The sequence below is a fragment of the Vigna umbellata genome, chromosome 5 (assembly GCF_029865625.1).
Source record: "Vigna umbellata cultivar VRB3 chromosome 5, Vumbellata_1.0, whole genome shotgun sequence".
In the NCBI taxonomy this organism is placed as follows: domain Eukaryota; kingdom Viridiplantae; phylum Streptophyta; class Magnoliopsida; order Fabales; family Fabaceae; genus Vigna; species Vigna umbellata.
This window is the reverse complement of record NC_142169.1, coordinates 57,611,627-57,623,796: the sequence shown is the minus strand read 5'-3', so window position 1 is coordinate 57,623,796 and position 12,170 is coordinate 57,611,627. Positions and strand designations below refer to the sequence as shown.

Sequence of the window (12,170 nt, the reverse complement as noted above, 5' to 3'; positions counted from 1 at the left end):
GAAAACAAAATAAATAGATTAAAAGATAAAATGAATTTTATGTATATGTAATAGCAAAATAAATATAAATAAATCAAATTAAAAAATAAAATAAAAAAATAGAAAAATGAAATAATTTGTATGTGTAACATCCCAAAAATATAGCATAAAACTATATACAGGAGTCATCATTTAATAATATGATAGAACACTTATAGGTCATAAAGTTAACCTTACAGTTATTACAAAATAAGCATAAAATTTAAACATTTACAGAAACTTCTTATACTACTGCAAAATTATACCCATAACCGATCGGTTAATTCAAGAGTATAGTGGTGATCGAACGGTTCACCCAAAACTATAAACACTAATATGACCGAACAATCATAAACTAAACAGCAGGACTATCGCCGTCCAACTCCTGCTCCAACGTACACTCCTCTCCTTTTGCTCACACCCAAAGGTGATCATCGCAAGAGAAAAACTGAACAGAAACATGGACAAACAGAAAATAAGGGTAAGCTAATATAATTTAATTTACTATACATACATACAGTTTCTCCAAGTTCAAACAATGCAAAACCGAACGCTACCTCAAATTAAAACCAAGCACAGGCAAACATATATAAATTAAACATTTAAATAGTTAAGACCGATCGTAATACTCATGTATAGACCTGACATCTGACTCGACCATCCGGATCGTATGAATATGTAGCTTGAGGCCGTTCATGCACTCGGGTGGTGTAGTAACTGGAAAATCATCAGTTGCCACCGAGGTTAGTCCGTTATAACTCATTCATGAACCTATGGGCTAGGACCTCCTACCATTCTCACACAATGCATTACTCATCTCTACTTGAGAATTGGTAATCATCAGAATATCAAGATGAACTCCGTGAATTTCACTGTCCATATTCATACTTTACCACATCAATACACATTTCACTGAGACATTCCTCCTTGGAATTCTCTTCCACATTACATGAAACATATACCTTATTTGAATAACAATATAATTTCTCATACCCAATAGATCAATACAACTATCTCGAGCAGAGTCAAATAGTGAAATTAGCATTTAAAGACTAAATAATAATTCATAGAAGAAGACCAAACGGTAACAACACAACCCCTGAATATGACCGAATGAAAACTCACTAATTGTGACAAAATCGAACACTTAGAGTTTAGACCGAATAGTAAGAACTTAGACCAAATACTTATAAATTAAACTAAACACTTAGTGTAAGACTGAACGATATTTCACTATCCACAGAATAGGATTGAGCAGTCCATACTAGGTAAGGATGACGAAATGGCCGAATACTAAAACTAAATATAATACTAACACGAAACCGAGCGCTATAACCTAAGATGACCACTAACAGTTTAATCTGAACACTTAAGATTGATTCTAAATACTATTTATAAGATCTAACACTTTTAAGAAACCGAGCGTTACAACAATATAACTGAACTATGTACAGGAACTACTATCCAATTATAACCGAATGCATTTAAGCCTAATACAAGTATTAGGTCTAACACTAGTATAAGAACGATCGCTAATAAGAGACTACCCAACCCGATAAGACTAATCACTATTACAGAAGCATATAAAACTAGGAGGTCAACCACTCACTTAAGACCGAGTGGTCATGAACAGATAAACTAAAGAAATCTAACCCCATTGATGACCTAGTGTCTGACCATGACCGAGCGGTTAACATCAAACGCTCAGTTTTCTGCATAATTCTGCAGAACTTCTGCAGAATTATACAGGATCATCAAACTCATGAACATAACATTTCATACAAACATCACCGAATCATCAAATCATTCAATTTCACACACACATAATCATCAACAACCTTTTCATACATCATCACCCAAACAATTAAATTAAATAGCTTATTTTACCTCTTAACTGGACAGAACGCTCATAGTGAAGAACTCGCTCACCATCAAAAATCTCAGAAACCTAAGATTCACTGATTGAGGAAAAAAATAGACCAACCACAAGACAAAAAATGTGATAAAAAATTTTAAAAGAAGAAGATAAACACATGCAAACAGAAACTTGATTTGCATATGCCAGAAAATAGACTTTCTCAGAATAAGAAGGACATACCAGCTCAAACAACCACTTGATCGGTGAAAAGAGAACTCTTGCCACCAGCCAAGCTCAGACACAATCTGATTGATGATCAGATGAAGAAGAATGTGAGAATTTGCAGGAAAAAGGAGGATAATTTTATAGAGAAGCTAGAGAGAATGAGGAGAAAAGAAGGTTTTAGAATTTTAGAAAGATGAGTTGCTTGCAGAGAGTGACACCAGATTTTAAAATTTTCCTTTATATACTACTGTAAAAAATCGATCGGTCTACTCTACTGTTCGCACTTGTCTTCCACTTTCTGAATTTCAAATACCCTACACCTACACCTGACTTCTACTCTCTACTGAAATTAAGGGTTCTGACACTATGCATGTATAGTAATCAAATTGTTTCTGCTAAAAGGGACCGGGGAAAAACTCCTGCTGCAACCGCTTGGGAACACTCCTCCTCTACCGATCGGTCCTTCTCACTTCCACCTTCTTTCTTGTCTCTTGTTCTCTCAATCTTAAAATGGGGTGACCTGCAAACAACTACTCGATAATGACCGTTACCTCATTGATTACGCATTCATGAACATTCAAACGCTGTCTCCAGCAAACAACTGGAGAGATCCGATTGGATAGATTGGGTTGATTGGGCTGTCGTTCCCACATACTCGATATTGTCTAAATGCGCCCGGTCGGTCAATCCTACTTGGTAGTAACACAAATAAATATATATTAAAAAATTAAAAATATAAAATGAATACAAAAATTAATTTTTAAAATAATTGTCGTGTAAAATAAAATAAATAATAAAATAAATTTGGTAATATCTTTTTTCCTTATATTATAATAAAAACGATTAAAACGTAAGCCTAAAGCAGTGCTCATTTACTACATCGGTGAGGTTAAATTTAAGAATGTTTTTGAAAACTATGTTAAAAGAATTTACTTGTAAGTGAAAGATTGAATATAGATAATCGATCTGAGAGTCCAGTACCAAGGGCAATGTGAATGGTACTTTGCTTGTTTTATTAGTCTTCTAATATAGTCTAATCATGTGATTAAGTTCAACAATCATTCCTAATTAAAAAAACACCATCAAGAGAATTTGGGATTCAACAAAAAAGTATAAAAAATAAAAAGTAAAAAAACGCGAAAAGAAGACGGAGTCTCCACAATTTCCCAATTCCTCGAGGACCTCGCCCTAGTCGCCCGTCCGATTCCTCCGGCGGATCGCCACCGTTGCCGGCCAGAAAATCTGATTGCCGCTCCTTCGCCAGCGCTCGTCCCGTCCACTCTCCCTCGCCGCCGGCGAGCCAAGTCGAAGAAAGCAGAGCGAGAACAAGTGCAGTCTCTTCGCTTCATTTTCTTCAGTTGGCTGCTTCAATCTCTCGGCGAATCGAATCGAGACAGTTCTGGAAACAGTGGCATCGCCTTTCGCTCCATCGGTAAATTCCGCGTTTGACTAGAGTTTTATCGAAATTTTAGCTTTGACCGAGCGTAACAATTTACTTGTGTGAGTTTGCAACTGCGGTTCGTCGTTTTTACATCGCTTTTAACGGAGAGAAGAAGAGGAAAAAGTAGGAACGTTTGATGTATAGTTGCTGCTGGTTAACGGTTAGAGAAAAAATTGTGATTTGTTTTCTCCTGTGAGTTTAGTTCAGCTCCCTGAGCTGGATCAACTCCAAGTGTTTATTTATTTATTTTTTCTAGATTAAGGAGTTTTGGTTATTTTGAGAAAACTGCCCGCTAGTCATGCGGAACAAAACTTAACTGTAGTTGCGTTTGACTTCATAAACTCAGCTTGATTGAGGACACCGATTTTGCGTTAAACGAAACTTACTTTCATCTCGATGGGACAAATACTTCCTTATACGTTTAGTGCATGGGAAAGTAGGAATTTATGTTTTAAACCTTTGAAACAGTAATCCAAACACTTTTTCTTTTTGTAATTAAATTAGTGCGTGTCTGGATACACTCTAGCTAAGCATGTATATGTAGCTGTTCACGTCAAACTGATTCAAGAGTTATATTTTCTTCGGATGGACGCTTGAAAATCTTACTTTGATATGTGACCAAACACTGTTGAATTTTGAGTGTCTTGTGTTAATCCTACTAGCCTAGATTGCTTTAGCTTGACTCAGGTGGTGTTTCAAGTTCTAGGTAGAGTGATGTTACTTCGAATGCCAATATATATTACGAGATAGAATTGTCATGTTATAGTGATGATTGGTGCATTTGCACGGCAGTATGATAGTTTCTGGGTAATAACGTTACAAGATCAGGTAGGAAAGAGGATGCACGAGCACGAGTCACATTTTTGTTTGGTTTGAGACGGGGGCAAAACCACTACTTGTAGTCGAGGGACTCCACTCTTCTCAAATTGGTATTTAGGAGTGGCCATTTCACTGTGGCAATTGAAAATTTGGAACCGCCGTATGGTTTGTTTAAATTGAGTGGATGTACCGTTACATGATGGGGTTGACACTGTGGTTTGACTTATAATAGGCCTTAATTGCCTGTCATTTAATACCAGGATCTCTTTTTCTTTCCAAATTTCCTTATTCCAATGATATCCTTATATGTCGATACATACTTAAAGTTTGTCATCTTGCTTATTACTGATGGGAAGAAGAGGCTAGTATTTTTTTTTTGGTGATAAGGGGTGATGGCTGATGAAAATGGAAAGTGGCTCGCGTTTCCTTTGGGTGAGAAGGGTATTGGGACTGCACCCTATTTGATCCACTGTCCACCACAAACAGTTGTAAATGGTGATAAGACATTTTTGTTGATTAGACCAGCATTGTTAGAATCAAATTTCAGTGTTAGAATAGGGGAGAAGGAGGGGGGTGGAGCTCTAGGATTGTTTGATTGTAAGTTCCAATTAAATTCAAGAATGATATGTATGCTCTCTAATATAATACAAATAAGAAAAATAACCTTTAAATAACAACAAACATTTGATTAAGCCTAAATTGAATGTATTTTACCTAAAGGTCATACTTTCACTATTTTTTGGGATTAATTAGAATTTTCTAGCTAATGCTGTTATACTCAATTTGCAATATAGAAGTTAAATGAACATTTATAGATCGAGAGCTGTTTCCCTCCTTTTCTTGTGTCTACATTTACTTTATTATTATTGTTGTTATATTATATGCAGGTCTTATGGAGATATCATTGTTAAAAATGATAGTAAATGGCATATCCTCGTTTTTGCATTTATCAATTTCTGGAAACAAGAGCTCTGAACCTGTCTCAAAGTATTACCACAAGGCAGAGGAGATACTTAAGCTGTTGAAGCCAATCATTGATGAGATTGTTAATTCTGAGTTAGCTTCTGATGAAGTGCTTAATAAGATATTGGAAGAAATTGGTCTTGCTGTTAATGAATTAAAGGAGCATGTCGAGAACTGGCACCTATTGTCTAGCAAAGTATACTTTGTAAGTCTCATAATATCTTAACTCTTAGTTTCTAGATACAAAGGTCATATTTGACTATGTTGTTACTTCAAAGTAAAGTGAACTAAGCTTCCATTAAGGGATGGTGAATGTGATGACGGAGAACATGCAGTTGTGGTGGTGAATGTGATAACATGTACCTTGTTTTATTTAATCAAATATGTATTTGTATTCAATCATTTCCTCATGTTTCTTTTGGTTTGGTTATGATTCGGCAATATTATTTCTAAACACATGTTTGGAAAAATAACTTATTCTGTTCTCTTTGAACATGTGTTCCTGTCATTTTATTTAACATCTTCAGAAAAGATCTAGTTTTTAAGACTGCAACTCGCTGAACTTAATTCACTTACAGTTTTCCTCCAGATTATAATTGTATATCTTGTTTGATTCAGTGTGAAGTTAAGATGCCATTTGGCAAGATATACTTTTCTTATAATAATTTATTGACAGATGAAAGTCCCTGATTTGATGGTTTTCAAATCATGATTGAAATTGTGAATCACCATGCTAGTGTTTGATTGTGAATGATACACTGTTTTGAATGTTTGAATAATATTGAAAGACATAACTAGAAGGCTCAATGTAATACTTTTGAAATAGGAATTGATAATACAAGTTAACCATTACTTTCACAAGACAACATGTCATAAAAGCCAGAACGGAATTAGGTGCATTGGTATGCTCCCTCAGTTCCAAACAGTATAAACTTTTTTGACTTTTGAAATTCTTTGACTGACCAGAATAATTGAAAAGAATTGCATATGGAAAAATGAAAAGAATAATTGAATTATGCATTTGATATTGATCATATGGAATCAACTGATTCTTGCACATATGGAATGATTCAAACCCATCTGAGATTTAGAATATTGAACCATTCAATTCAAATTGGGAGCCGTGTAATTATCAATAGAAAAATCTATCCATTCCATGGACCTACTTGCCGTAGATAGTTCTTATTATCTGATGTTTCTTAGGCCTTTTATTATTAAACAAATCATGGTCATGGTTTTCATTACTTTGGAAGGTTTGTTTTCAAATTGACTGACAAGATAAGTTGAGTCTTGGGAGATAGTTGGATTCAGATTTGACTTGCCAAATGCATGGATTAACCGTATACTTGGTTGGTTATTTAGAGATAGTGATATATTTCTTAAGGAAACACAATATCTCTAGTCAATGTTGGATCTTCAACATACTTCTTTGGAGCATGAGATTAGATATTTGTGGGTGGTCTGATATCTGTCTAGTAGCCCATAAACTTGATTGAAATAGACTCATACTATCTTAAAAAGTGAGTTTTAAATTTAACTATCAAAAAAATGATTTTTAAAATGATGTTTCCACATAATTATATACTATAATTTATCTATATTTCTAGTAAATGTGGGGTCTCCAACAATAATGAAAGTTTACTGCACAGATGTAGAATTTTAATATGTAAGTGTACATAAATACTTGTGCTTTTATGCAGAAAATGTTGTTTATATAACATTATGATAAAATGTTAATTGATGTACTAATTGAATATTATACTTAACACTAGAATCACACAAACAACGATATGCATATTGTCCGGAGACAAAATCAAAATCTATTCTCTGTCCTCAAACTACAAATAGCAATGCACTTGCTTAATTAATAGATAAATTGCCATCCGTTATTTTCTGTGCATAATTTTCATTGTGCGCTTTCTAATACAGAATTGTTAAATACAGATAAGTTATTTTCTATCACATATACTCCTAATGATTAACTACCTACAATTCCTTTAATAGATCCGTTTCTACTAGGATGGGTTTCAGTTCTCATCATCACAACCTGCTAAAAGTCATCCTTGAGGGAAAAAAATTTCTTCCTTCTTCTCATCATCTACCACAGTAACAATTACATCCCCATCATTTTGGCCTTCATTATCTCACCAAGTCTCCAACCTTGACTATTTTTCCTTGTATTGGTGCAAAGGATGGAATCCCTTCTTAAATTAAAAACATAAACCTTTGATTTTTCTCTCCATAAGTTCCTGATAAGTTAGATGTAGCAGTCCCTCATTTTTTTTGACAGAATTCATGTAATACCCCTGATATAAGACCGCTCATTAGGAAAGTGTATGTGTGAAGGCAGAACAATAGTAATGAGAATGAGGATTGGGATACAAATACAGTTGTAACAAACTAGGATCATTAGAGTAGTTATAACTAACTGAGATATACATTTGTAACTATCTAAGCATAGTTACAACTAACTGTTCAGTGACTAGTAGAATAAATAGGAGGTTGGCCAGACAGGGAAGGTTGTTGTTGTGGTTACTGGGAGACTGTCTGTGCACTCTCAAAATGCTGAGTTGTGCACCATTTTCTCTTGGGTCAGACTGACCTGGAGAAAGAATAATCCTATAAGACAATTTATATTCTTTCATTTTGTTTGGAATCCCTAAATCTTTCCCCAATTACCCTGTGAGTCTATCACCCTTCCGTCTCTCCTCTTTGTTGACCCAAAAAAGTGAGGTCTCTATTTCATGAAAAATTTGGAGTTAATGAACCAGAATCCATTATATTTTCTCCCTGCTCCAATAAATCTACAGAATCAGAAACTATTGCCAAATGATCAACTCAGTGGCCTAGCAGATCTCCCTTTCTAATGATCCTGCGTGTTGGACTGAAAGGATAGAATATCAATTGATAAACTAGTGAAATATGATACAGAGCACTGAAATTACATAGTACAGCAATACACTTGCCGTCTCAGATACAGTTTCTGTCCACAAAAGTGTAAATAACTACACATTTCTCTAGTCACGCAGCCTACTATCAGATATACTCCAAATACATAACTACCACTTGTTATTTTCTATGAATAACTTTCATTATGCAGTTTCTAATGCAGAACTGCTTTCTAATACACAACTGCTTATACAAGATGAGGTATTTTATATCACTTACTCCTTACAATTAACAACCTCCAATCCATCCATTTATGGATCCTTTCCTAATCCACTTGGAACTCAGTTCCCGTCCATATTACCTTTTTCAAGGAAGCATAGCCAGACATCAGTCCTTTCTAATAAGGTTTCTGTTTCTTTGTCTCCACCTTAGTGAATGTGGTTATGTTAGAATTGAGAAGCATGCAAGTATCTTCGGATGAGTTGGGTTGCCACTTGCCTCCAGCGACCAGTTCTAGAATTAGAATGTATAGTAACTCTTTTTGTTGTTCCTGTTTCATGGTTTGAATTTTTTCATGTTGATTGCATGTCAAGATCTCACTGCTTCCTCTTTCTTGCTTTCTAGGTTTTGCAAGTTGAACCCCTGATATCAAGAATTCGCACTTCAGGGCTCAATATTTTCCAGCAGCTGAAGGTTTCTCAGCATTCTCTCCCTGATGAATTGAGTTCTGAAGATTTACAGGTAAATATTCTACTGATCGAGTAGTTAATTTAAGATCCTCCTTCAGTTGGATTTATATTTATATCAAAAAAATAAATTGGATGTATAATTAATATAAAATTGCAGCAATGTTCACATAAACTTAAGCTTTTGGGGCATGAAGAAACCTCATCAGTTATTAAGGAAGCTATTGCAGCACAACTGGAATATGCAGGACCCAGTCCAGAGGTCCTGACAAAAATTGCTGATAGGCTGGACCTCATGTCTAATCAGGATGTTCTTATTGAGGCTGTGGCCCTTGAAAGATTGAAGGAAAATGCTGAACAATCTGAAAAGACTGATGAGGCAGAATACATTGATCAAATGATTGCTGTCATAACACGTATGCTCGAGCGTCTCGTTATGGTTAAGCAAGCTCAGAGTAGCAGCCCAGTTCCAATACCGGCTGATTTTTGTTGTCCACTTTCTTTGGAGTTGATGACTGATCCTGTGATTGTGGCATCAGGACAAACATATGAACGAGCCTTCATCAAGAACTGGATTGATCTTGGGCTAACTGTTTGTCCAAAGACACGACAAACTTTGGCTCATACCAACCTAATACCTAATTATACTGTAAAAGCTCTAATTACAAATTGGTGTGAATCTAACAATGTGCAACTAGTTGATCCCACAAAATCCACAAATTTAAATCCACCATCCGTCCTTCATGGGTATATGGAATCCGGTACGACCAGGGAGTCTCCTGTTTTTGCTCATCCCAGGAGCAACCAGCCGTCCTCACCTGAGTCAGCACGTTCTCGTTCTTTTAGTTCACCAGGTAATAACATAACTTCTGTTGGCATTCAGCTAGAGGAAACAACATCACCTTTGCATCCCCGTTCTACTTCAGAAGGTTCCTTAAGTGGTATAATTAATGGACAATACATGGATCTTGCAAGAATATCTCCCGCTGGTTTGGATGACAGGTCTGCTAGCTCTGATGAAAGTACTGCGGATTCAGCTAGCCAGCCATCGATGTCACCATCTAGAAGGGAATCATCCAGTGCTTTTAGCTCTGAACAATCTCAAACCCATATTAGAGCTGTTTCTGACTCCAGTGCACTTTCTACTGCAAACTTTCCTCAAGAAACCCAAGATGATGACAACAATGCTCGGCTATCAATAAGTCCAGGCCACAGTAGAGATGCTTCTGGTGAATTAAATGCAGGGCCAGAAACTGCTAGTACTACTGTCATGCCATCAACACATAGAGAAGCTGAGTCCCCAGCCCGATTGTTAGAGGCAAGGCGAAATCAAGGCATATGGAGGCGGCCACCAGAAAGGCTTGTTCCTAGGATAACATCTCCTGCTATTGAAACAAGAGCTGATCTTTCAGGTATTGAAGCCCAGGTCCGGAATTTGGTTGACGGCCTGAGGAGCTCCGATCTTGATACTCAGAAAGAGGCAACAGCAGAACTCCGCCTTCTTGCAAAGCACAATATGGATAATAGAATTGCGATTGCAAACTGTGGAGCCATTAACTTATTAGTTGATTTACTTAGATCAGCTGATATAGCAATCCAAGAAAATGCTGTTACCGCACTTCTAAACTTATCAATCAATGATAACAACAAAACTGCAATTGCAAATGCTGGTGCAATTGAACCTCTGATTCACGTGCTTGAGACTGGGAGCGCAGAAGCCAAGGAGAATTCTGCTGCCACTCTTTTCAGCTTATCCGTGATTGAGGAAAACAAGATTTTCATAGGGAGGTCTGGGGCAATTAGACCACTGGTAGATTTATTGGGGAATGGAACCCCTAGGGGAAAGAAAGATGCTGCCACTGCTTTGTTTAATTTGTCAATATTTCATCAAAACAAGATTTCGATTGTGCAAGCTGGTGCTGTGAGGCACCTTGTGGAGTTAATGGACCCAGCAGCTGGAATGGTTGACAAGGCAGTGGCTGTCTTAGCAAATCTTGCCACAATTCCAGAAGGAAGAAACGCAATTGGTGAAGAAGGTGGGATTCCTGTGCTGGTTGAGGTTGTTGAGTTAGGTTCTGCGAGAGGAAAGGAGAATGCAGCCGCAGCTCTTCTACAGCTTTGTTTACATAGTAACAAATTTTTAGGCAAGGTGCTTCAACAAGGAGCTGTCCCACCGTTAGTAGCTTTATCTCAGTCAGGCACCCCAAGAGCCAAAGAAAAGGTGTGCTTTCTGTCTTTGTAGTTTCCTATTTTTTAGTTGCCTCTTATTCTTTCTATTATTTTAAAAAAAGTGATGAATTTTCTTCTATGTTTAGGCCCAGGCTCTCCTCAATCAATTTAGAAGTCAAAGACATGGGAATGCTGGGAGGGGCTGATTTGAATTCCCAACCTTGTGTGGTATCCAAAGGTTTTGAATTAACTCCTATAGAATGTCTCCAATTTATACATTACATGGTGCAAATAATGTGTGTAAAGGTGTTTTGTATTGATTTTCACTTGCTTGGAAAGGAAAAAAAAATTCATGGAGGATTGATTTTGTCCCTCCTTGTGAAAAACTTTTCTGTGATGTAAAATTTTTTACATGTAAGTCTAGCTTTTGTATAACAAAAAAGGTCTGGTTTTTGTTGCTGTGGTAGGGCATGACGTTTGTGGACAACTAAAACATTTGGTTTATTAAGTGACGCTTTAACTGCCCCTGTCATCGAGATAATGTAAACTGTTATGTTCATGCGTGGATGGTTTTAAACAGGCGTGGCAAGCATGTTGAAGAAAGCATGATTATATTTCTCCGTTTGATGCCTGATCTCACATGTAGTGTTGCTGACACTTCTCTTGTAGTGTTGCTCCTCATGTTACAATATAAATAAAAGAGTTCAATCAAGAATTTCTCCTGTGCCCCTTTTTGTAGACACGGCTTCTCTTTTTCCATTTCAATGCAAGATAGTAGTGGTTCTACACATTTATTGCTTTTGGAAATTGAATTTTAAGGGAACTTAGTCAAGAAAAATCTCCATTCCGGAAATTACCAATACCGACAATCAACACCAAGCACTCAGATGATACAATAATTAACAACAGCAGCCCTAAAAGATTGAAAAGAATAATAATCTAATTGTTCATATGAAAAGCTCAGCCTTATAAAAAGGGCATGAAGATCAGACTAAAAAGTTAAAAAAGAATGCAAATGAAGACACAACTAATCTCGCAATGACCAGTTTCTCCTTTCCAAATTAACGGCAATATCACCCGTTACTGAGCCTTGAAACTTATA

At 36.4% G+C, this 12,170-nt stretch overlaps 1 protein-coding gene across 2 annotated transcripts; it reads left to right on the top strand.

The window, feature by feature from the left end:
* Nucleotides 1-3,217: 3,217 nt before the first annotated feature.
* PUB4 (RING/U-box superfamily protein with ARM repeat domain-containing protein) lies at nucleotides 3,218-11,806 on the top strand. 2 transcript variants are annotated; one of them, XM_047309974.2, is made up of 6 exons: nucleotides 3,400-3,533; nucleotides 5,249-5,529; nucleotides 8,838-8,954; nucleotides 9,060-11,120; nucleotides 11,215-11,306; nucleotides 11,536-11,806. In XM_047309974.2, the coding sequence occupies exons 2-5, from the start codon at nucleotides 5,254-5,256 to the stop codon at nucleotides 11,272-11,274; spliced, it is 2,514 nt and encodes an 837-aa protein (XP_047165930.1). In that variant the 5' UTR covers nucleotides 3,400-3,533; nucleotides 5,249-5,253; the 3' UTR covers nucleotides 11,275-11,306; nucleotides 11,536-11,806. The 2 variants fall into 2 exon arrangements, with proteins under 2 accessions (XP_047165929.1, XP_047165930.1); XM_047309973.2 differs by having other exon boundaries at nucleotides 3,218-3,533; nucleotides 11,215-11,806.
* Nucleotides 11,807-12,170: the final 364 nt, after the last annotated feature.